Here is a 23,706-nt window from a genome sequence, read left to right as displayed (position 1 = left end):
GTGATTTGTGTATTTGTACTCCGAGATCCCTTTGTTCCTATACTCACCCTCCAAGTAAGTGACCTCCCTATTTTTCCTACCCGATAAATGACATCTACTGCATTACCATTGTCTACTCTGTTACCTCTTCAAAAAAATTCAACGAGTTTGGTCAAGCAAGACTTTCCCTTTTGAAATCCATGCTGACTATTCATTATTATATTTTTGGTTTCTAGATATTCTATTTTCTCTTTTTAGTAGGGATTCCGTTATTATTCCGACCAGCGATGTTAAGCTGACTGGTCTATAATTCCCTGGACATGTTCCATCCCGGTTCTTAAATATAGGTATTAGGTTAGCTATCTGCCAGTCCTCTGGCACTCTTACCTTTTTGTAATGAATTATTAAATATGTGTAAGCAGAGGGCATAACTGAGGTACAAAATGAGTACTTTGCATCTGTCTTTGAAAACTCCCCTACTCTTCTGCGAATAAAGCCATGGGATATTTTACGTTCACTTGAGGCGTCAAACCGGGCCTTGGTTTCACATCTTATCTGAAAGAAAGCACCTCCGATAGTGAAATACTCCCTCAGTCTTGTACTTGAGCGTGAGCCTAGATGTATGTATGTATATGTGGGCATTACTGGCAAGTCGAGCATTTATCGCTCATCTCCAGTTTCTCCGACAGTGGTGGTGTTCCATCTTCAACTGTTGCTGTCTGTTTGTCTATGATTCAATGGAGTGGCTTGCTAGGCCTTTTCAGAGGGCAGTTTAGAGTCAACCACATTGGTGTGGAACTGGAGTTGTATAGAGGCTAGACCAAGTAAGGATGACAGGTTTCCTCAAGGACATCAGTGAACCAGTTTGGTTTTTACAACAATCCGACAGCTTCATGGTCGCTTTTACTGATACTAGCTTTTTATTTCCAGCTTTTTAAATCCAAATTCAAATTCTTGAACTGCCATGATGGAATTTGAACTTGCATTCTCTGGATTATTCGACCAGCCCAGTAACATAACTATTACACCACACTACCATAACACCTTAATTTTCACTTTCATTACTTCCCTCCAATGCAAAATTTATTTTTGTATCTTAAACTCTTTCCACTATGCAATATTTATTTGTTTAAATAGGGAAGCCGGTTGTACACTTTCTAAGTCTGGAATATTTATTTAATAATACATTTGCTTCCAAATTATTTGCTTTGGCCAAGCATACGCTTGGATCACAATTCCTTCATTCTGGGAATGAAGGGCAGTGGCTGGGAATCTCATTTGGATAAATCCAGCCTCTACGCAGGTCACAACGGTTCCGCCAATTGGTCAGAATAGTCCTGATGATTGGATTAACTGGCAGGCTGATCTTGCACATGATTGGCTACCGAGCAGGAACGATTGGCGTGTTGTCCGTTACGGCAGTAATGATTGGATCATTTACGAGCAGGATGTCTATACCCATTGGTTGGATGTCTGGCGGGTTGTTTTCACTGGTTGTGAGCGAGCACGGGCGCTGTGCGCTGGTTGGCTGCCTGTGGCGGAGCCGCTGATTGGGTGACTCTCAGTGGGTAGCGGAAGGGTGAGCGCAGTGTCGGAGCAGCAGGAAGATGGCGGGCATTAAAGGTAGGACGCGGCTCCGCAGTGCTGCTGTACCGGGGCCGGGAACAGCCTCACTGTGGGCTTGAGTATTGTGCGGCGAGGCCTGGGCCAGGCTTCCTCTGTGTGAGACTGCGGGGCTCGGCGAGTGCCCTCGGGAGTCACCTCAGCTTGTCATCAGATTGACAGTGAAGCTCCTCCCTGCTCCGCTCCTCTCTCCTCAGACGGCCGATCCTGCAGCCCCTCGGGAGCATCTCCTCACTGGCCATTCTCCACTCGTGAGCTTTCACAGTGAGTGTCGAGCCTGAGGGGCATCGCCGGGATGGATCCTGCCCTTCCCTGATATTTGTCCTCTCGGTCTCGCAAGTGGGAACTCGGGCGGATTCCCCCTTCTCTGGTCCAGGGGCGTTGATGTCAGTAGTTTTTTTTAATCCTTACTGTTCCAGTTATCAGTGCAGGCCTGGGATTGAATAAGAGACCCTCCTGGTCTGTATAACTCAGTACCACACCGGGTGATTTTTTTTAAGGCAGATGTCAAGCATCATAGGCAGTCCCTCGGAATCGAGGAAGACTTGCTTCCACTTCTGAAGTGAGTTCTTTGGTGGCTGAACAGTCCGATACGAGCCACAGACCCTGTCACAGGTGGGGCAGACAGTCGTTGAGGGAAGGAGTGGATGGGACTGGTTTGCCGCACGCTCCTTCCGCTACCTGCGCTTGATTTCTGCACGCTCTTGGCGACAAGACTCGAAGTGCTCAGCGCCCTCCCGGATGCACTTTCTCCACTTAGGCCGGTCTTTGGCCAGGGACTCCCAAGAGTCAGTGGGGATGTCGCACTTTATCAGGGAGGCTTTGAGTGTGTCCTTTTTTTTTCTTTCTTGTTTGACTCAGATTAATTTAATAGAAGCTTCATACCATCCACTTTTCATAAATTACTCTGTACATCGCGGCACAGAAGCCGACAGCCGCGACACTTAGCTCGACGGTTAACTCATGCTCTAGTGACATCCAACAGTTACACATCCTTGCACTGAGGGAGGCAGAAGTTATAGAATGAATTCTGGTCAAACAAATCCTCCTTGTAACGTTTCCGCTGCCCATCTGTGGCTCGTATGCCGTGAAGGAGCTCCGCATAATTCTCTTTTATGGTCTTCCTGCCTGTTTAATGTAAGTGTCTTGACCACTCGGACATTGGAGACACTAACTCACTTTACAGTTTATTCCCAATAAAGCTATTGCATGTGTGCTATCCATTACTGTGAGAAAATAGAAGCAGGAAATGTTTGAAATAAATAAGTCTCAGTATCTGAGAAAGGGCAGGTTACGTTTTGGGTGAGGTTCCTTTCTCTGATCTTTTCAGATGCTAACAAGAATAACATGCAGTTATATAGTGCCTTTAACATAGCTAAATGTCCCATGGGACTTCACAGGAGTGACATTGGACACCGAGCCACATAAGAAGACAAACAGGTTACCAAAAGCTTGGTCAATGAGGTAGGTTTTAAGGAGTGTCTTGAAGGAAGTGGAAAAGTTTAGGGAGGGAATCCCAGAGTTTAGGGCCTAGGTAGCTGAAGGCTGCCAGAGGTGGAACAATTAAAATCAGGGATGTGCAAGAGGCCAGAATTGAAGGAGCATGGAGATCTCGGGAGGGGGCTGGGAGAGTGTAAGGCTGCAGGAGGCTACAGAGGTAGGGAGGGGCAAGGCATTGGAGGAATTTGAAAACAAGGATGAGAATTTTTAAATGGAGTTGCTGCAGGACTGGTTGCTAACGTAGATGAGCAGTCACGGGGTGATAGGCGAACGGGATTTGGTGCGAGTTAGGATATGAGCAGCAGAGTTTTGGATGAGCTCAAGTTTCTGGTGGGTGTAAGATGGGAGGCCAGCCAGGAGTGCGTTGGAATAATCAAGCCTGGAGGTAACAAAGGCAGCAGATAAATAGGCAATCTTGGTGATGGAGCGGATATGTGCATGGGGTCAAATGGGATGCCAAAGTTGCGAACTGTCTGATTGAGCCTCAGATAGATGCCAGGCAGAGGGATAGAGTTGGTGGCTAGGGAACAGAGTTTGAGGTGGGGAATGATAACAATGGCTTTGGTCTTCTCAATATTTAGTTGAAGGAAATTGCTGCTCATCCAGTACTGGATTTTGAACAAGCCCCGTGACAAATCAAAGAAAGTGGGGAGGAGTTGAGCAAGGTGTTAGCGAGGCAGAGCTGGATGTCGTCAATGTACATGTGGAACCTCACGTTGTGTTTTCAGATGATGTCGCTGAGGGGGCAGCATGTAGATGAGAAATGGGTGGGGGCCAAGGATAGATAGATCCTTGGGGGACTCCAGAGGTAACAGAGCACGAAGTGAAGTAAGTGCAGATGATTCTCTGGCTATGACGAGATAGATAGGGATGGAATGAGGTGAGGGCAGTTCTACCCAGCTGGACAGCAGACCAAAGAATCTTGCAGCACAAAAGGAGGCCATTCAGCCCAACGTGCCTGTGCTGGCTCCTTAAACAAGCTTTACAATTAATCCTACTCCCCTGCTCTTTCCCCATACCCTACAGACTTTTCATTTTCAAATATACAATTCCCCTTTGAAAGTAACTAGAATCTGCTTCCACCACCATTTCAGATAGTGCATTCCAGATCATCATAACTCATTGTCAATATATTTTTTTTTTATTCTCCAACTTCAATAACCAGAAAGATTATGGAAAGTACAGGAGGGAATTGAAAAAGTAAATACGGAATGCAAAGAGTGGTTATGAGAAGATTAGCAATAGGGAAATAGTTGGACTTATTAAGGATCCAAAGGAAAATGTTCATGTAGAGTCACAGGACATGGCTAACGTATTAACTGAGTACCTAGCATGTCTTCACAAAGGAAGTGGACGGTGTGAAGGTCACACTAAAAGAGGAGAGGGAAGTTATGGACAGATATGGAAAGATGCATTGAAAAGATTGGGAAAACACCTGGTGCAGATGGAATTCATCCTAGGTTGCTGAAAGAAGCAAAGGTAGAAGCAGCAGAGACATATTTCAACCCCAATCCTTATTGGATACAGGAATAGTGCCAGAGGACTGGAAGGTTGCTAATGTTATGCCCATATTCAAGAAAGGGAGAAGGTTCAACCAGGAAACTACTGGCTAGTCAGTCTAATGTCAGTGGTGGGGAAATTATTGGAAGCTATTATCGGGGACAAAATAAACTTTCATTTGGAAAGGCAGGGGTTAACCAAGGAGAGCCAATATGGATTTGTTAAAGGTAAATTGTGTCTGATGAACTTGATGGAATTCTTTGATAAGGTAACAGCAAAGGTTTATCAAGGTAGTGCAGTAGCTGTACATATGGACTTTCGGAAGGCAGTCAACAAAGTACCACACAGGAGACTTATTAAGCAGATGGAAGCCCATGGAATTAATGGGTAAGTGGTGGTATGGATATAAAATTGGTTCAGTAACAGGAAGCAAAAGGTGATGGTGGATGGATGTTTTTCAGAATGGAAGGTGGTTTGCAACGGTGTTCCCCAAGGCTCAAGTTTTGGGTCCATTACTCATCGTTTTTTTATAAGCAACCTAGACTGAGGTGTAGGGAGCAGTATTATATAGTTTGCAGATGATAAGTAGTAGATCATGATGAGGATAGTTATAGGCTTCAGGCTGATATAGACAGGACGGTGAAATGGGCAGAAGCATGGCAGATGGAGTTCAATGCAGAAAAGTGTGAAGTGATGGACTTTGGGAGGACTATTATGGAAAGACAGTATACTATAAATGGCACGATTTTGAGTGTAGATGAGCAGAGACACCTTGGTGTCCATCTATGCACATTCTTAAAGGTGGCAGGGCAGGTTAACAAGGTAGTTAAAAAAAATAATACGGGTTATTTGGGATTTTTAATAGAGGTGTAGAATATGAAAGCAAAGAGATCATGCCAGAACTTTATAAATTGCTGGTTAGGCCTCAGCTGGGAATATTGGGCACAATTCTGGGTACCACACTTCAAGAAAGACCTTAGAAAGAGTACAAAGGAGGCTTCCCAGGATGTTACCGGGGATGAGGGATTTCAATTAGGAGGAGCGGTGGAAAATTTAGGACTGTTTTCCTTGGAACAGAAAATGTTTAAGAGGTGACCTAATAGAGGTAATCAAGATGATGCGAGGTTTTGATTGGGTGGATAGAGAAAAATTATTCCCTCTGCATCAATAACCAGAGGTCATAGATTCAAAATTATTAGCAAAAGATCTAGAGGGGAGATGAGGAGATATGTTTCCAGAGTTGTCGGGATCTGGAACACTATCAGGAAAGAAGTGGAACCTGATTCCATAAATAATTTAAAAACTGAGTTTGGCAGTTACTGGAGGATGAGGAACTTACAGGGTTACAGACAAAAGGCTAGGATGTGGGACTAAGCACAGCTGCTCTTTCAAAGAGCCAGCATAGGTATGATGGGCTGAATGGCCTCTTGTGTTGTAAGTTTCTATGATTCTATCACCCCTCTAGTTTTTTGCCAATTATCTCAAATCTGTGTCCTATGGTTATTGACCCTCCTATCACTGGAAACAGTTTTTCTTTATTTACTGTTAAAACCCCTCAAAATTTTGAACAGCTCTATTAAATCTCCCCTTAACCTGGGGTAATGTATTAGCATGGATTGAAAATTGGTTAACTGACAGGAAACAGAGTAGGAATAAACGGGTCTTTTTCAGGGTGGCGGGCAGTGACTAGTGGGGTACCACAGGGATCAGTGCTTGGGCCCCAGCTATTCACAATATATCTAAATGATTTGGATGAGGGAACCAAATGCAATATTTCCAAGTTTGCTGATGACACAAAACTAGGTGGGATTGTGAGTTGTGAGGAAGATGCAAAGATGCTGCAAGGCAATTTAGATAGGTTGAGTGAGTGGGCAAACACATGGCAGATGCAGTATAACTTGGATAAATGTGAAGTTATCCACTTTGGTAGGAAAAACATGAGGACAATATTATTTAAATGGTGATGGTTTGGGAAGTGTCAATGTACAGAGGGACCTGGGTATCCTTGTACACCAGTCATTGAAAGCAAACATGCAGGTGCAGCAAGCAGTTAGGAAGGCAAATGGTATGCTGGCCTTCATTGCAAGAGGATTTGAGTACAGGAGCAAGGATGTCTTACTACAGTTATACAGGGCCTTGGTGAGACTGCACCTGGAGTATTGTGTGCAGTTTTGGTCTCCTTACCTAAGAAAGGATATACTTGCTATTAGAGGGAGTGCAGCAAAAGTTCACCAGACTGATTCCTGGGATGGCAGGACTGTCGTATGAGGAGAGATTGGGTCGACTAGGCCTGTATTCACTAGAGTTTAGAAGAATGAGAGGGGATCTCATTGAAACATATAAAATTCTGACTGTGTTGGATAGACTGGATGCGGGGAGGATGTTTCCCCTGGCTGGGAAGTCTAGAACAAGGGGTCACAGTCTCAGGATATGGGGTAGGAAATTTAGGACCGAGATGAGGAGACATTTTTTCACTCAGAGGGTGGTGAGCCTGTGGAATTCTCTACCACAGAAGGCTGTGGAGGCCAAAGCACTGAATATATTTATGAAGTAGATAGATAGATTTCTAGAAACAAAAGGCATCAAGGGGTATGGGGAAAAAGTGGGAATATAGTGTTGAGATAGAGGATCAGCCATGATCATATTGAATGGCGGTGCAGACTCGAAGGGCCGAATGGCTGCCTACTGCTCCTATTTCCTATGTTTCTGCTCTACGGAGAACAATCCCAGCTTCCACCTATGTAGTTCCACCACTTTCTGTTATTTCAGATTTCCAGCATTTGCAGATTTTCCTTTTGAGTTTTCATTTCTGCAGTTTAATTATGAACTGTTGAAATCTGCATCTGCCTTTTTAGTTTAAAATAAAACCTGAGCATGGGTTTCAAAAATCCTGAGCTCATTTTATCTTTAGGCTGATACATTGATCAACTGTTCAGTTTATTTGTTGAGAGTTAATGCCATAATATGAGCAATGAATGTAACAAATAACTAACTTAAAATTAAAAACTGTTGTACCAGCAAGCAGTTTATGTGAAGGGAACAATTAACATTCAAAATAATTCTTTTGGAGAGTCACAGTATTACAATTTCAATTTTTAATGCCTTTCTAATATTTTTTCAAGGTGCAGAAAATTGATATTGACTTGTATCTTTTTTGATATCAGAACTTCTCTTTTTAAATGGAAAGATGTGCAACACAGACAGTACTTAAGAACATAAGAATTAGGAGCAGGAGTAGGCCATTCGGCCCCTCAAGCCTGATCCGCCATTTAATAAGATCATAGCTGATCTTCTACCTCAACTCCACTTTCCTGCACTCTCCCCATTTTCCTTGATTCCCTTAATATCCAAAAATCTATCGATCTCTGTCTTAAATATACTCAATGACTGAATCTCCACAGCCCTCTGAGGTAGAGAATTTCAAAGATTCACCACCCCCTGAGTGAAGAAATTTCTCCTTATCTCAGTCCTAAATGGCTGAACCCCTTATTCTGAGAGTGTGACCCCTGGTTCTCGACTTCTCAACCAGGGGAAACATCCTCCCTGCATCTACCCTGTCAAGCCCTGTAAGAATTTTGTGTGTTTCAGTGAGATCACCTCTCATTCTTCTAAACTCTGGAGAATATAGGCCTAGTCTACTCACAGGACAATTCTCCCCCCCCCTCCCTCCCCTCCCATCCCAGGAATCAGTCAGGTGAACCTTTGTTGCACTCCCTCAATGGCAGATTTTTCCTTGCTTGGGTAAGGAGACCAAAACTGTACACAATACTCCAGGTGTGCTCTCACCAGGGCCCTATGTAATTGCAGCAAGATGTCTTTACTCTTGTACTCAAACCCTCTTGTAATGAAGGCCAACATACCATTTGCTTTCTTAATTGCTGTACCTGCATGTGAACTTTCAGTGATTCGTGTACAAGGACACCCAGGTCCCTCTGAATGCCAATGTTTCCCAATTTTTCACCATTTAAAAAATACTCTGCTTTTCCACTTTTCCTACCAAAGTGGATAACTTCACATTTCTCCACATTATATTCCATTTGCCATGTTCTTGCTCACTTACAGCCTGTCTATATCCCCTTGAAGTCTCTCCTCACAACTTATATGTCTACCTAGCTTTGTATCAACAGCAAATCTGGATATATTACACTTGGTCATCTCCTGTGGCCTCGATTACTGAAGAGGCTATTTCCAACCACTTCCTGCATCCCTCATCACCCACACCCCCCCGATGTCCTTCTGTACCACACCTGGAAAAATCTTTGTCAGTCACTTAAAACTGCATCTCCCAATGGCCTAACTCTGGGCCTTCCATTCTCTATATTACCTCGACAGCTGATTTGCTCAATGACAATCTGACCTCCAACCTCCAACCTTGATGATGATATCCTCAAGTAAACCTTCACTGTCTCCTATCAGTCATTCCCCTGGTACAGCCACTATCTTGCTCCCTCAAGTTCAAGGGGCACAGACTTAAGTATATCTGTCCACTGATTTGGCCATCATCACCAGATCTGGCTGGGCCATACCAATCCTTACTGGGCCTCACTCTTCTTATCAAAGCACCCTTGGATCATCCTGGGGAGCAAAGAGACCCAGCATCCACTGCTGTTTCCTACCACCCACTCCTGCAGCAAGTGGGAGAGGCTAATGGATTACTTTGTCACCAAGATAGAGACTATCCATTCAGCTGCACTATCTGTTTCTCCCCCTAGCCATCTTTCCTTGTCCAGCAATACGAATCCCCCCCCAAAAAAAAAACCAGGTCCCTATCATTGTCCTGAATCTCTGTCTGCCTCTAATTTCTCTCCCATTCCAATACTCTTTCTGAAATCATCCGTTCCACGAGATCCACTTCCTGTTCCTTTAACCCTATTCACACTCAACTATGAACACCCGACTTCCCTTTAGCCCCTATGCTCACTGACATTCTGTTACTGTGGTGTAATTATCCACCTCATCCTTTCTGCAAGCATAGACCTGGTTGACCACACTATCCTCTTTCAATGTCTCAATTGGACTGCCCTTGCCTGGTTTCACTGTTACTTGTTCAATTATAGCCAATGCACCTCTACCAATGGCTTCTTTTCCCACCTTGCACTGTCACCTCAGGAATCCTCCAGAATTCATCCTTGCTCGCTTCCTCGTATACACGCTGCCTATTGTCGTCATCATCCACATACATGCTTCCACATGTACGCTGATGACGCATCTCCACCACCTCCCTTGACCACTGCCTCTATGTTGTCAGACTGCTCATCTAAACTCCAGTCTTGGATAAACCGCAGTTTTCTCCAGCTAAACATCGGAATAACCGAAGCCATTGTCTTTGGCTCCCGCCACAAATTCTGTACACTCACCATCGACTCCACCTCCTTACACTCTGCCTGAATCTTCGTGTTCTCAGGATATACTCGGGTCCCATTGTTCAGATGTCTCATGCTAATTGAAATAGTCCTGACTGATCCTCTATATTCTGAAGTCTTAATTTAAACACCTCAATAATATCCCCTCTCAGAATTTTCTCCAATGAGAAGAATTCCAGCTCTTTGAGCTTATCCTCTTGTTTTATTTTCTGATCTTAGGTTTTTTTTTTAGCTCTTCTCTGAATCTTTTTCAGCACAGACTACATCCTTTCTGTCATGTGGATTCCAGAACTACACACAATACTCTAGCCGAGGTCTGACCAGTGCTCTAAAATGGCAAGCTTACTGCATTTGATCGACACTCCATTCATATTTATGCAACCTAATATTGCATTAGCTTTTTGACAATTGTGCAGCATTGTCTTGAGGGGATCTATACGCCATGATTCCCGGGTCTTTTTCATCGATTCATAGACATTTATGGCACAGAAAGAGGCCATTCGACCCATTGTGTCTGTGTCGGCTGAAAAAGAGCTTTCGAGCTCTTGGTCTGGACTCTTGTAGGTTACGGCACTTCAAGTGCATTTCCAGGTACTTTTTAAATGTGATGAGCATTTCTGCCTCTACCACCCTTCCAGACCCTCACCACCCTCTGGGTAAAAAATGTTGACCTCAACTCTCCTCTAATCTTTCCACCAGTTAGTTTAAATCTATGCCCCCTAGTTATTGACCTCTCAGATAAGGGAGATAAGTTCTTCCTATCCACTCTATCTAGGACCCTCATAATTTTGTACACCTCAATCAAGTCTTCCCTCAGCCTCCTCTGTTCCAAAGAAAACAACGCCAGCCTATCCAATCTGTCCTCGTAGCTAAAATTCTCCAGTCAACATCCTCATAAATTTCCTCTGTACCCCCTCCAGTTCAATCACATCTTTCCTATAATGTGGTGACCAGAACGGTACATAGTACTCTAGGTGTGGACTAACTAGTGTTTTATACAGTTTAACCATAACCTTCCTGCTCTTATATTCTATGCCTCGACTAATAAAGGAAAGTATCCCGTATGCTTTGTTAACCACCTAATCTACCCGTCCTGCTACCTTCAGAAATCTGTGGTCATGCACTCCAAGGTCCTTCTGTTCTACATTTCTCAATATCCTACCATTTATTGTGCATTCCCTTGCATTGTTAACCATCCCCAAAATGCATCAGCTCTCTCTGCTCTGGATTCAATTCAATTTGCTGCTTTTCTGCCCACCTGACCAGTCCATTGATATCTTCCTGCAGTCTACAGCTTTCTTCCTTACTATGTCCAATTTTTGCATCATCTGCAAACTTCTCATCATGCCCCCTATATTGAAGTCTAAATCATTGATATTGTGTATACTACAAAAAGCAAGGGACCTAGTACCGAGCCCTGTGAAACCGCACTGGAAACAGCTTTCCAGTCACAAAACATTTGTCGTCTATTACCCTTTGCTTCCTGCCACTGAGCCAATTTTCCTTGGATCCCATGGGCTTTTACTTTTCTGACCTTGGAACCTTGTCAAATGCCTTGCTAAAATCCATGTAGACTCCATCAAACATGCTACCCTCATCGACCCTCCTTGTTACCTCCTCAAAAAAATTAAATCACGTCAGTCAGACACGACCTTCCCTTATCAAATCCATGCTAACTATCCTTGATTAATCTGTGCCTTACTAAGTGATGATTTATCCTGTCCCTCAGAATTTTTTCCAATAATTTGCCCACCTCTGAGGTTAGGCTGACTGAGCTGTAATTTCTTGATCTATCCCTTTCTCCCTTTTTAAACAACTGTACAATGTTAGCAGTCCTCCAGCACCACACCTGTATTTAGGGAGGATTACAAAATGATGCTCAGAGCCTCTGCTATTTCCCCCCTTCCTTTGATTAACAGCCTGGGATACATTTAATCTGGGCCTGGCGATTTATCGACTTTCAAAGATCCTAAACCCCTCAATACTTCCTTTCTTACTATGTCTTGTCTAATATCTCTCACTCCGCCCTCTCGTTTGTGAAGACAGAAACAAAGTATTCATTCAGAACCATACCCACATCTTCCACCTCCACACAAGCTTCCCTTTTGGCTTCTAATAGGCACTACCCTTTCCTTACTTATCCTCTTGCTCTTTATGTATTTATTATACATCTTTTCGATTCTACTTGCCAATATTTTTTCATGCCCTCTTTTTGCTTTTCTAATTTCCTTTTTAATTTCACCCCTGCACTTTCTGTACTCCTCTGTGCTTTCTGCAGTATTGAGCTCTCAGTATCAGACATAAGCTTCCCTGTCTGCCTTATCCTACCCTGTCTGCTTTATCCTACCCTGTCTGCCTTATCCTACCCTGTCTGCCTTATCCTACCCTGTCTGCCTTATCCTACCCTGTCTGCCCCTTGAGATCCAGGGGGTTCTAGATTTGGGAGTCTCACTCTTTTATTTGTGGGAACATATTTGCTTTGAACCCTCACTATCTCCTCCTTGAATGCCTCCCATTGCTCTGACACTGATTGAACTTGAAGTATTTGTTTCCAGTCCACTTTTGCTAAATCACATCTCAGCTTAGTAAAATTGGGCCTTCCCCAATCGAGAAGGTTTACTCCTGATCTGTCTTTGCCCTTTTCCATAACTATGCTAAATCTAACTGAATTGTGATCTCTACCACCAAAATACTCTCCCACTGACACCCTTCCATCTGCCAGCTTGATGTATCTTGGTGAGTTGTTTTCCCTTTTACTCCTGTAATCCGTCTGCCTACTATATTCTTAAAGGCATGACTTTATATTTAAGTTTACATAAAGTTGCATCTGCCATTTGTCTACCCACTTCCCCAGTCTAATTCCTTTGGTAGCATAGTGCCATCCTCCACCATATTAACTACTCCTTTGGGATATCTGCAAACTGTAAAATGAGGCTACAGGTACCTTCCTCCAGATCATTATGGTCTCAAAACCAAGACCTACAAGACTTTATTCACCACACCTTCTATCCAGAATACTTCAAATTCACACACATCCTATCGCCCAGTCATAATTCAGTCCATCTCAGCTGTTCGTAACATGCATGCTAATTTTCAGAACTGATTTTCTGAAATTTCTTAGCGAAAGCTTTACTAAAATCTAAGAATGGATTACAATATCTCCCTTATTTGCATCTTTTACTCCACTAAAACATTCCATTAAATTATTCTGACATGACTTCCCTTCTGTATATCCATACTGACTCTTACCAATTGCTTTACATCTCCAAGAGCTTTGCTACCTTATCCTTGAATGATACTAGAGTTCTCCTTGGTCCTGATGTCAGACTAATTGGCTTATAGATAGCTGAGTCCCGATCCCCCCCCACTCCCCGATTACTTTTTAAATAAAGGCACTATTTTTGCTGTTCTCCCGTACCTCCACCTCTTCTAATTTATCCCCAATTCTGCATTTACACATCTATCTCCAGTTAAGAGCTAACACTGACATAAACAAGATGGGCCTAATTGTTTCCTTTGCTTTAATTTCTATGATTATCTGTTTTAACCTACATTTTGGTAAGTGATGGTAACAAACAACCCTAATACATTCAAAACCATGCCTTCAGGTACGTTTAATGTCACCAGGATTTCAGTGAAGTGTAATGGTGGGCTTGTAACATTTTCATATTGTATATATTCATTTGAACTGCAAAAATGCAACGATACAATTTCAGATTTTATCCTTCCAAACTTTGGTTGCATATGCCATTATACTTTAGTGTTTGAGACTCTTAATTCAGCAACTCGGATTGTTTCCACTACTTTCCACAACAGACCTGTAAAGACTAGGGAAATTGCCCTTAGTCCCGATTGGGGGCGGTAACCTTCCGGGGCCGGGACTTCTTGCGCCCGGCCCAGAAGTCCCAACCCCGACGCAAAATTAGGCCTCAAAGGAAACGAAGTGCTGACGTGCTACAACGTCCCTCCCCTTCAATTAAAGGGGAGGGCCGCTGCGCACTCTGCAGGCCTTTGGTGGCCACCGCTGGGCCACCACGGATGCGATCAGCCAGGCCAACAGCCCAGCACCCGAAATGGAATGCCGGTCTGCACAATGGCAGCCTGGACAGCGCGAGGGCTGCCATCGTCTGGCCCCCGCAGGGCGCAAAGGGGTCAGCGTGGGGCGGTGAGGGTTCGGACGCATAGGGCACTAATCATGGGGCACAGTGCTGCCAGGACAGCATGGCCCAAAACTCCGGGGCAATTTCCCCAGAGGCGCAAGCGCTCCCCTCCACCAGACGAAAATGCCATTGCGCTTAGTTAGCGCCCCCCGGAGGTGCTAATGGAGCTATACAAAGGGGCAATTTCGCCCCCTTGGTATTTACCATAATGTTACCCATGTTAATGTGAAGTTTGCACGAATAAAATGTTTGGTTATACTTTTGGGTCGTCTTATAGTTTAAGTTGAAATATGTCTGTGTGTACTTCCTCTCTACAAAACTTTCATTCCTGTTACTTTTTTTATGTTGTCCATTTGTCAGCTTTTTCCATTATAAATTTCTATGTCCGCACATATCCCTCAAATAACACCTAAAAACAGACGATCTGGCCATTTATTTAATAGTTGTTTGTGGGCCCATGTGCACAAGTTGGCTGCTGCCTTTCCTACATTACAACAGCGTCTGCACTTCAAGAAGTACTTCATTGGCTGTAATCTCTTTGGGACTCCCTGGGTTGTGAAAGACACTTTGTCTGCTATTTCTTCTCGAACTGAATTTCTAAAATGCAAAATAAGGGTTTAAACAAAAAATATTACATTTAACAAAGTACATATGACTAAATTTATGCATTAAATTATCTTTTGTCTTTTAATACATTTCTTTTATGTGAATGTGAGAGAAAAAAATAACTACTGATTGCAAACTTGTAGGTTTTGTTCTGTAAACTTCAGAAAGTGCATTAAGCTGAAGAGGAGTGTGCCTTTTATTGAAAAAGAAACAAATCAGTTGAATTTTGAAAGCTAGTTAGAAAGCCACCATCACCTGCATTTTGTTGACTGAAAATGTAATCAATCTAGCTAACAGATGTAATCAAGTGGAAAGCTGCATTCTGAGTTTAAAAACAAAGTAAAAGTACCAAGAACATTAAATAAAAGGTATGTGGACCATTGGGCTGGATGTTCCAGCACTCTTGTTTATTGCTGCCACATCGGCCATAAATATATGTTCAGCAGTTAGTTTGGGACCACCATCTCTTCAGTGGTTCGGAGGCTTGGGCACAAAGATGACATTCCATTGCGAAGACTTGGCGCAACCCTTTATCTTCCCCACAAAGCTACATGTTACCATTCCCAATATTTATTTCATTAAAATTAGTTACTAATAAAGTGTACTTTTCAAACAATTCAAGGAATCTTTCCCCAGTATTTATTTAAACTTTATTTTTAAAAAATTGACTTGCAAATTTAAATGGGATTAGTAAAATAATATAAAATACTTAAGCACTCGAAGTTTGGAAAGGCTTGGGCCTTGCTTTGCGAACATTTGTGCTGCACTGCTCTTTGTTCCCATTGGGGGGAATGCTTGGCAGACTCTTGATTATGTCAGTTGGGCACTAGATGGTACTGTAGGACAGATCTTTTTGACATTTTCTCTCTTGAACATACAGTTCTTCCTGCTTGGTTCCATGAATGTTGCTTCTATTAAAGAAGCACTCCAAGGAACGCTGAGGCAAGTTCTCTCTGTGGGGCTCAGTTCAACTGCTATCTGTTTCTTGTCTAGTTTTGCATTTAACTCTTAATTACTGTTTTTTTTCTCCAATGGTTATTCTGTGTATTTGTGAGCCGCTGGCACGGTACATAGGAACAGGGGTAGGCCATTTAGTCCCTCGAGCCAGTTCTGCCATTCAATGCGATCATGGCTGATCTGCGACTTAACTCCATATACCCGCCTTTAGCCCATATCCTTTAAACCTTTGGCTAACAATCTATCAATCTCAGATTTAAAATTAACAATTGCTCTAGCATCAATTGTCATTTATAGAAGAGAGTTCCAAACTTCTACCACCCTTGGTGTGTAGAAGTGTTTCCTAATTTCACTCCTGAAAGGCCTGGCTCTAATTTTTTAGACTATGCCCCCTAGTCCTAGACTCCCCAGCCAGCGGAAATAGTTTCTCTCTATCTACCCGATCTGTTCTTTTTATTGAACCGGAATTTGCGGTCGGAGGCGAACCTCCAGTGTACGCCTCCGACCTGAAAAAAATATAAACCTACCTGCCGGCTCCCGGGCTACGGGTCCTGGGCCTGCAGACGTACACCTGTGTAAAGGCCCATGGTTCCCAGGGAGGCTGGGGATTCGGAAGCGTCCCTGGGATCACGTGGGTCCGGTACTCCCATCAGAAAGAAGGCTTCCATTGCTGTCATTTCCACACGGAATTCCCTAATGACAAGGAATGGAACCCCAAATAATTAAATAATTTACACGATTCTAATAAAAATAAATATTCCCATTTTCACATTTAATTAAAAGTCCCTTTAATGAAGCATTTACAATAAAAATTTAATTTTTTGAAAAATAATTTTAAATATTTTAATCTGGGCCAAAATTGATCAACTAATTTTAAATGTTTCTGGACAATTTATTATTTAAATTTTTAAAATTTAATATTTATATTCATCCTTAAGCTAGAGAAGGAAGGCCCTATTCTGGCTTTTACCAGGCATAAGGATTTTGTGGGTTTTTGCCAGGCAATAGTTGGGCAAATAGCCCAACTCTTCAGCAGCGAAAGTGATTTTTCTTTCTCTTGGGGGTCAAGGCAAACCTCGACAGATCGCAAGCTCCGGATTTTCACACAGATGCAGACAGAAACCCGGAACTTGCGGGCCCTTTTACAAGGCTTACAAGGATGACGTGTGCAAAATGCTGTCATCGATGTCGCAAAATCCAGGCCAATATCTTAAACTTAGATCAAATCACCCCATAACCTTTAAAGTTCTAGGGAATACAATCCTGACATGTGTAATCTCTCCTCATAATTTAACCCTTGGAGTCCAGGTATCTTTTCTGGTAAACCTACGCTGCACTCCCTCCAGGGCCAATATATCCTTCCTGAGATGTGGCCAGAACTGCTCTCAGTATTCCAGGTGTGGTCTAACCAGGGCATTGTATAGCTGCGCATAACTTCTACACCTTTGTATTCTAGTCCTCTAGATATAAAGGCTAGCTAGCATTCTATTAGCCTTTATGATTTAAATTTGTAATCACCATTGGGAGTTTCTGCTAATTGTGCTTGTTTCCAGGTGTTCAAGGAGGCTCCAAAAAGTAAGCTGGATCTTTTGGGCGCTCGGACAGTAATGGGCACTTTTTAAAAGCATTTTAATATAATTTACTAAGAAACTGACTACTGTACCCCAATATAACAAGAAAAGTCATTTTTAGTTATATAAAATTGGGTTACTCACAGGTGGTAGACTAGACACTCTGATTAAAATGCTTATTTTTTGCGATAAGCCCATTTTCAGCTGTATTAATCAAACTGCACCAATTTACCACTTAAATATATGAAGGAGTATTTCTTAAAAGTAAAATAAATTTTAAAATCGCTCTAAAATGCGGCCCGATTGCACTGGTTCATGGAAGATTTTATATGCAAATGAGTTTGAGCAGAAACTTGAAGGGGGGAACAAAAACACTTCTCAAAACTGGCGCAATTTGCATCTGGATCACCGATCGCGCCCAAAGCGGAAACTCTACCCCAGCAGTCTATTTAGTTGTGATGAGGCAGTACAGTTGTCCCCGCTAGATCCTATTCTTATTTGATGTCCACACGTGCATACTTTAGCATAGGCCACTGGACAGCAATTTAATTTTGGGGTTATGCTTCCCTGCATTCTATCAATTGTTCAGTTGGAAAGTGCACAGCCCAGTACAGAACAAAGTGGTGTGGATTATAAGGAGTTCCTACATACAGATTGTACCTCTCCAGTGCGGAACTCTTTGGTCCAGCAACATCCCTTGTCCGGCAGCATTCCCGGGGTGGGGGGGGGGTCATGATCCTCGCTGTGTCCTGGGGCTGGCTGCTCCTCTTCTCCCTGCTGCCTCTGGTGTTCCCTTCTTGGTCAGGTCAGCGTGGAAAGGGAGCGAGAAGCGTGGCGGCTGACCGAGGCGCCGAAGCTGGTCCTGAGAAATGCTGCTAAGTAGGCTTCTGCACAGAACGTGGCCAGGTCATTGTCAGCAGAGTTGTCAGCAGTACACGGTAAGTTTAAGGTACTGCTGACAATGCTACGGTCGGCATGACCTCCCGTGGTCCGGAAAATTCTCTGGTCCGGCACCGGTCAGGTCCCAAGCGTGCCGGACTGGAAAGGTACAACTGGACTGGTATCTATAAGCTTTTTTAAAAAAAAGCTTGCGTTTAAATAATTCTTTCTTATCCGCAAACTGTCATATGATCCTTTGCATCCACCTGAACAGGAAGGTACAGCCTCAGTTTAATGTTTCATCTGAAAGTGAGTGGGCACAACTGTGGCAGCTGGAGTTTGATGTGGGGTAGTGTGAGCTAATCGACTTTGGATCTAAGAAAGAACATCGGAATATTTTCTTAATGGCAGGCAACTAGAAACTGCAGTGGAGCAAAAGGATTTAGATGCCGAGGTACACAAATGACTAAAAGCTAATGTTTCAAAAAGGCTAATAGAATGTTGGCCTTTACTTCGTTGGCTGAAATAAAAAGGGGAGTAAAGGATCCCCTTGAAATGAGTGCTCATAGCATGATTGAATTTCAAATTCAGATGGAGGGTGAGAAAGTTGGATCCCTAACCAACGTACTAAGGAGACTATGAAGGTATGAGGGCAGAGTTGGGTAAAGTGGATTGGGAAAATAGATTAAAGTTTAGGACGGTTGATGAACCGTTGTGGACATTTAAGAAGATATTTCACAACTCTCAAGAAAAATATATTCCAGTGAGGAGGAAAGGGTGTAAGAGAAAAGATAGCCATCAGTGGCAAACTAAAGAAATAAAGGACGATATCCAATTAAAAACAAGGGCATACAAAGTGGCCAAACTAGTGGGAGGACAGAAGATTGTGAAGCTTTTAAAAGCCAGCAAAGGGTGACTAAAAAATAATTAAGAAAGGGAAGATAGACTATGAAAGTAAAGTAGCACGAAATATAAAAACATAGTAAGAGTTTCTATAGGTATATAAAAAGGAAAAGAGTGGCTAAAGTAAATGTTGGCCCTTCAGAAGACGAGACCGGGGAACTAGTAATGGGGAACATGGAGATGGCAGAAACTCTGAACAAATACTTTGTATCCGTCTTTACGGTAGAAGACACTAAAAATATCCCAACAGTGGATAGTCGAGCTATGGGGTGGGGGGTCGGTGGAGGGACGAACTTAACACAATCACTAAGGAGGTGGTACTCAGTAAGATAATGGGACAAAAGGCAGATAAATCCCTTGGACCTGATGGCTTGCATCTTAGGGTCTTAAGAAAAGTAGCAGCAGGGATTGTGGATGCATTGGTTGTAATTTACCAAAATTCCCTGGATTCTGGGGAGGTCCCAGCAAATTGGAAAACTGCAAATGTAACGCCCCTATTTAAAAAAAGGAGACAGACAAAAAGCAGGAAACTATAGACCAGTTAGCCTAACATCTGTGGTTGGGAAAATGTTGGAGTCCATTATTAAAGAAGAAGTAGCAGGACATTTGGAAAAGCAAAATTCGGTCAGGCAGAGTCAGTATGGATTTATGAAAGGGAAATCATATTTGACAAATTTACTGGAGTTCTTTGAGGAAGTAACGAACAGGGTGGATAAAGAGGAACCAGTGGATGTGGTGTATTTGGACTTCCAGAAGGCATTTGACAAGGTGCCACATAAAAGGTTACTGCACAAGATAAAAGTTCACAGGGTTGGGGGTAATATATTAGCATGGATAGAGGATTGGCTAACTAACAGAGAACAGAGAGTTGGGATAAATGGTTCATTCTTGGGTTGGTAACCAGTAACTAGTGGGGTGCCACAGGGATCAGTGCTGGGACCCCAACTATTTACAATCTATATTAACGACTTGGAAGAAGGAACTGAGTGTAACGTAGCCAAGTTTGCTAATGATACGAAGATGGAAAGAAAAGCAATGTGTGAGGAGGACACACAAAATCTGCAAAAGGACATAAACAGGCTAAGTGAGTGGGCAAAAATTTGGCAGATGGAGTATAATGTTGGAAAGTGTGAGGTCATGCACTTTGGCAGAAAAAAATCAAAGAGCAAGTTATTATTTAAATGGAGAAAGATTGCAACGTGCTGCAGTACAGTGGGACCTGGGGGTAATTGTGCATGAAACACAAAAGGATAGTATGCAGGTACAGCAAGTGATCAGGAAGGCTAATGGGATCTTGGCCTTTATTGCAAAGGGGATGGAGTATAAAAGCAGGGAAGTCTTGCTACAGTTATACAGGGTATTGGTGAGGCCACACCTGGAATACTGCGTGCAGTTTTGGTTTCCATATTTACGAAAGGATATACTTGCTTTTGAGGCAGTTCAAAGAAGGTTCACTAGGTTGATTCTGGAGATGATGGGGTTGACTTATGAGGAAAGGTTGAGTAGGTTGGGCCTCTATTCATTGGAATTCAGAAGAACGAGAGGTGATATTATCGAAACGTGTAAGATTATGAGGGGGCTTGACAAGGTGGATGCAGAGAGGATGTTTCCACTGATAGAGGAGACTAGAACTGGAGGGCATAATCTTAGAATAAGGGGCTGTCCATTTAATACTGAGATGAGGAGAAATTTCTTCTGAGGGTTATAAATCTGTGGAATTCGCTGCCTCAGAGAGCTGAGGAAGCTGAGACATTGAATAAATTTAAGACAGAAATAGACAGTTTCTTAAACGTTAAAGGAATAAGGCGTTATGGGGAGCGAGTAGGGAAGTGGACCTGAGTCCATGATCGTATCAGCCATGATCGTATTAAATGGCAGAGCAGGCTCGAGGGGCCGTATGGCCTACTCCTGTTCCTATTTCTTATGTTCTTATGCTTCAGTTGTACAGTCTTGGTCAGACACCATCTAAAATATTGAGGGGCTGATTGGCCTATTATTTTTCTTGCGTTCGTACTTCCAACACTGCAGCTTTTCCTCAGTACTATACTGAATTATTCACTTGGATCATATGCTCAAGTTCTAGAGAGTGCTTGGACCCACAAGCTTCTGATTCAAGCATGAGTGCTACCACTGAACCAAACTTAGATTTCAGTGCTGAATTAGCTAATGTGAGAGGGGTGCTACAGTTGATCTTGATATCTCGGGCTTAGGGAAGGGACAGCAGAGATTGATTGAATTCAGGTCCTTTTGCAACTTGCAGTAGATGGCTGGAGATGAGAGTTGTATTGAGGAGCTCAGAGTGAGAGGCAAAGAGGCCAGGGAGAGTTGGACCAGTGGGACGCAGAGACCTGGTCTCTTCAGGCCAGTGAGGTTGATGTGGCAAAGAAGAGGAGCAGCTGTTACTGTAAAATAAATAAGGTGGGTCCCACACTGAGGGCTTGCGTGGTTCCCATGGAACAGTCTGATTGATGAAAGAGTTAGCATGCGGTTTCCATGCATCAGTGAATGGAAGGGTGGGTAATATGTTTCCTGTGTACCAACCAGAAAGTAACACTGCTTCACAACCATGCATTTTTAATACTGGGACTCTGGAATATTGCTAATACAGTTAACATAGGAGCAAACTGTTTCATTAAGTAGAACCACAATATTCTGAAAAGTGCTAAATAGCATAGCAACATACAATGAACCTTGGTGAAAGATCAAAGCTCATAGTGTAAGTCCCTAGCAAGGTTTAAAAGGATAGGAGAAACAAGGAGAGAAATAAAAGGTTATTTGATGCTAGTCTGCAGATTGTAGTGTGCAAGAAACTCTTTGTAAGGTATGGAATTCCACAGTTTTAAGAAACTGAGAAAATTAGTTAGAACAGGAGATGATAAATTAGCCTCTTTCAATACAGGGAGGAGGAAGTGTGCGCAGGAGGAGCAGAAAAGGAAGGAAAGTCGTGCACAATGCAAACAATTGTGCTATTAAAATAAAAAGAGATGACAGAAGTTGTGATTGAGAGAGGAATCAACCATCAGACAGCAAATAACTTTTTGCATCCTGTTGAGTGCAAGGAACAAGATAGCAGAGCATCCCCATTATTATGTAAGTATTTTCTCATGTAAATACTGTACTAGGTACATCACTATATCATTTGTTCTTTCCTCATTTTTATTGCAGCTCTGGTTGGCTTATCTTTCAGTGGTGCCATAGGTCTGACCTTCCTCATGTTGGGATGTGCCCTCGAACAATATGGGTAAGATTCTGGCTTTCACTTTTCCGCTGATCAAAAACCTCAGTTTGTGCAAGGAAATATCTCTTTAATGCATTGATTGGGTTTTTCTATGAGAATAGTTCAATGCTCCTTTTACAGGATTATTTCTAAACAGTTATAAAGAATACTGCTTGATCAGTTGTCACTCTACTGCTGTTGCTCTTCTGCCTGCAAATTTTCAGGGAAAAACAGGCCAAACAAATCACCCTGACGATGAAATCCTCATAAGCTTAATGTTTATTGTCTAAACATTTTTTTTTAAAACCTCAGAAATAACAAGTGCCGTTTTCCAAGTCTATCCGTGTGGTGCTGAAGATCCATGGCTCATTCCCCTGACTATCCTTGATTAGTTATCCTCAGGGATCAGTGTTGGGAATGTTGCTTTTTACTATTTTGATTTAGGGGTTGGAAGCACAATTTGCAGATGAGGTGCGAGTGTTAAAACTGTAGAAGATGCTCGTCTGCTTCAGGCAGATCTTAATGGGGCTGAATTTGCGGCCCCTACGGGAGCGCACGAGGTGTAGATCGCACGCATCCCAAGGAAAAGAGCCTCCGCGGGCGGAGAATTAGACTATTTGCCCAACTTCTGCCCAGCGAATGCACTTGAAATTCTCACGCTGGTAAAAACAAGCCTAAGGCCTGCTTTTACCAGCGTAAGAGTTTTAAAAAGAAAAATAAAATGTTATCACTCATTTATATATTAAAAACCCCTGTCCATTAAGGTAAGTTTATTTTTTAGCCCTGTTAAAACATATAAAAACATTTTTTTTGTATAAAATATTTAATTAAATTGCGTTTTAATTCATTTTAAATATGTAATGTGGCTTTTAAATTTATTTAATATGTTTGTGTGTTTTTGGGGGTATCCCATTCATACTTATGGCAGCTTCTTAGAAACAGAAATCACCATAGGTATGAATGGGGATCCCCCTACTTTCATTGGTTGGGCTAGCCCACGTGATCCCAGGGGCGCTTGCAAAGCATTTAGGCTCCTGAGATACGTGGGCCTCTATGCAGGCCTACGCGTAGAGGCCCAGGATTGCAAGTTGCCGAACCACCAGGCAAGTTTGTAGATTTTTTGCAGGTTGGAGACATCAGCCCACAGGAAGCCTCTGGCCCGCATTTTGAGGTCAATGTGTTGGGAGATTGGGCTGAAGATTGAAAAATGAGGTATAACTTAGATAAGTGCAGTGTTATGCATGTGGGCAGGGCAAATGTCCAACATTCATTCTAGTGCATACATCCTTAAAGTTACATGAGTAGTGCCGTTCAGCGAAAGATAGAGCAAATAGGGTGTTAGGGTGTTGGGGTGTATCCGTAGGACAATTGAGTTTAAGACGAGGCGTACTGTTCTGTCCTTGTACAAGACATTAGTCTGACCGCACTTGGAATACTGTGTCCAGTTT

General features: G+C 42.8%; 1 protein-coding gene across 1 annotated transcript in view; it reads left to right on the top strand.

Annotated features, from left to right (window-relative positions):
* Window positions 1-1,537: 1,537 nt before the first annotated feature.
* Window positions 1,538-23,706, top strand: part of LOC139268121 (leptin receptor gene-related protein) — a 37,594-nt gene continuing 15,425 nt past the window's right edge. The window contains exons 1-2 of the mRNA XM_070886142.1: window positions 1,538-1,602; window positions 22,207-22,282. Coding sequence (XP_070742243.1) covers window positions 1,587-1,602; window positions 22,207-22,282 — 92 coding nt within the window. The 5' untranslated portion in view covers window positions 1,538-1,586. The remainder of the gene's footprint in view (window positions 1,603-22,206; window positions 22,283-23,706) is intronic.

The sequence above is a fragment of the Pristiophorus japonicus genome, chromosome 8 (assembly GCF_044704955.1).
Source record: "Pristiophorus japonicus isolate sPriJap1 chromosome 8, sPriJap1.hap1, whole genome shotgun sequence".
NCBI lineage: Eukaryota > Metazoa > Chordata > Chondrichthyes > Pristiophoridae > Pristiophorus > Pristiophorus japonicus.
Note: the sequence above shows the minus strand (reverse complement) of the source record. Positions and strands in the feature narration are given on the sequence as shown.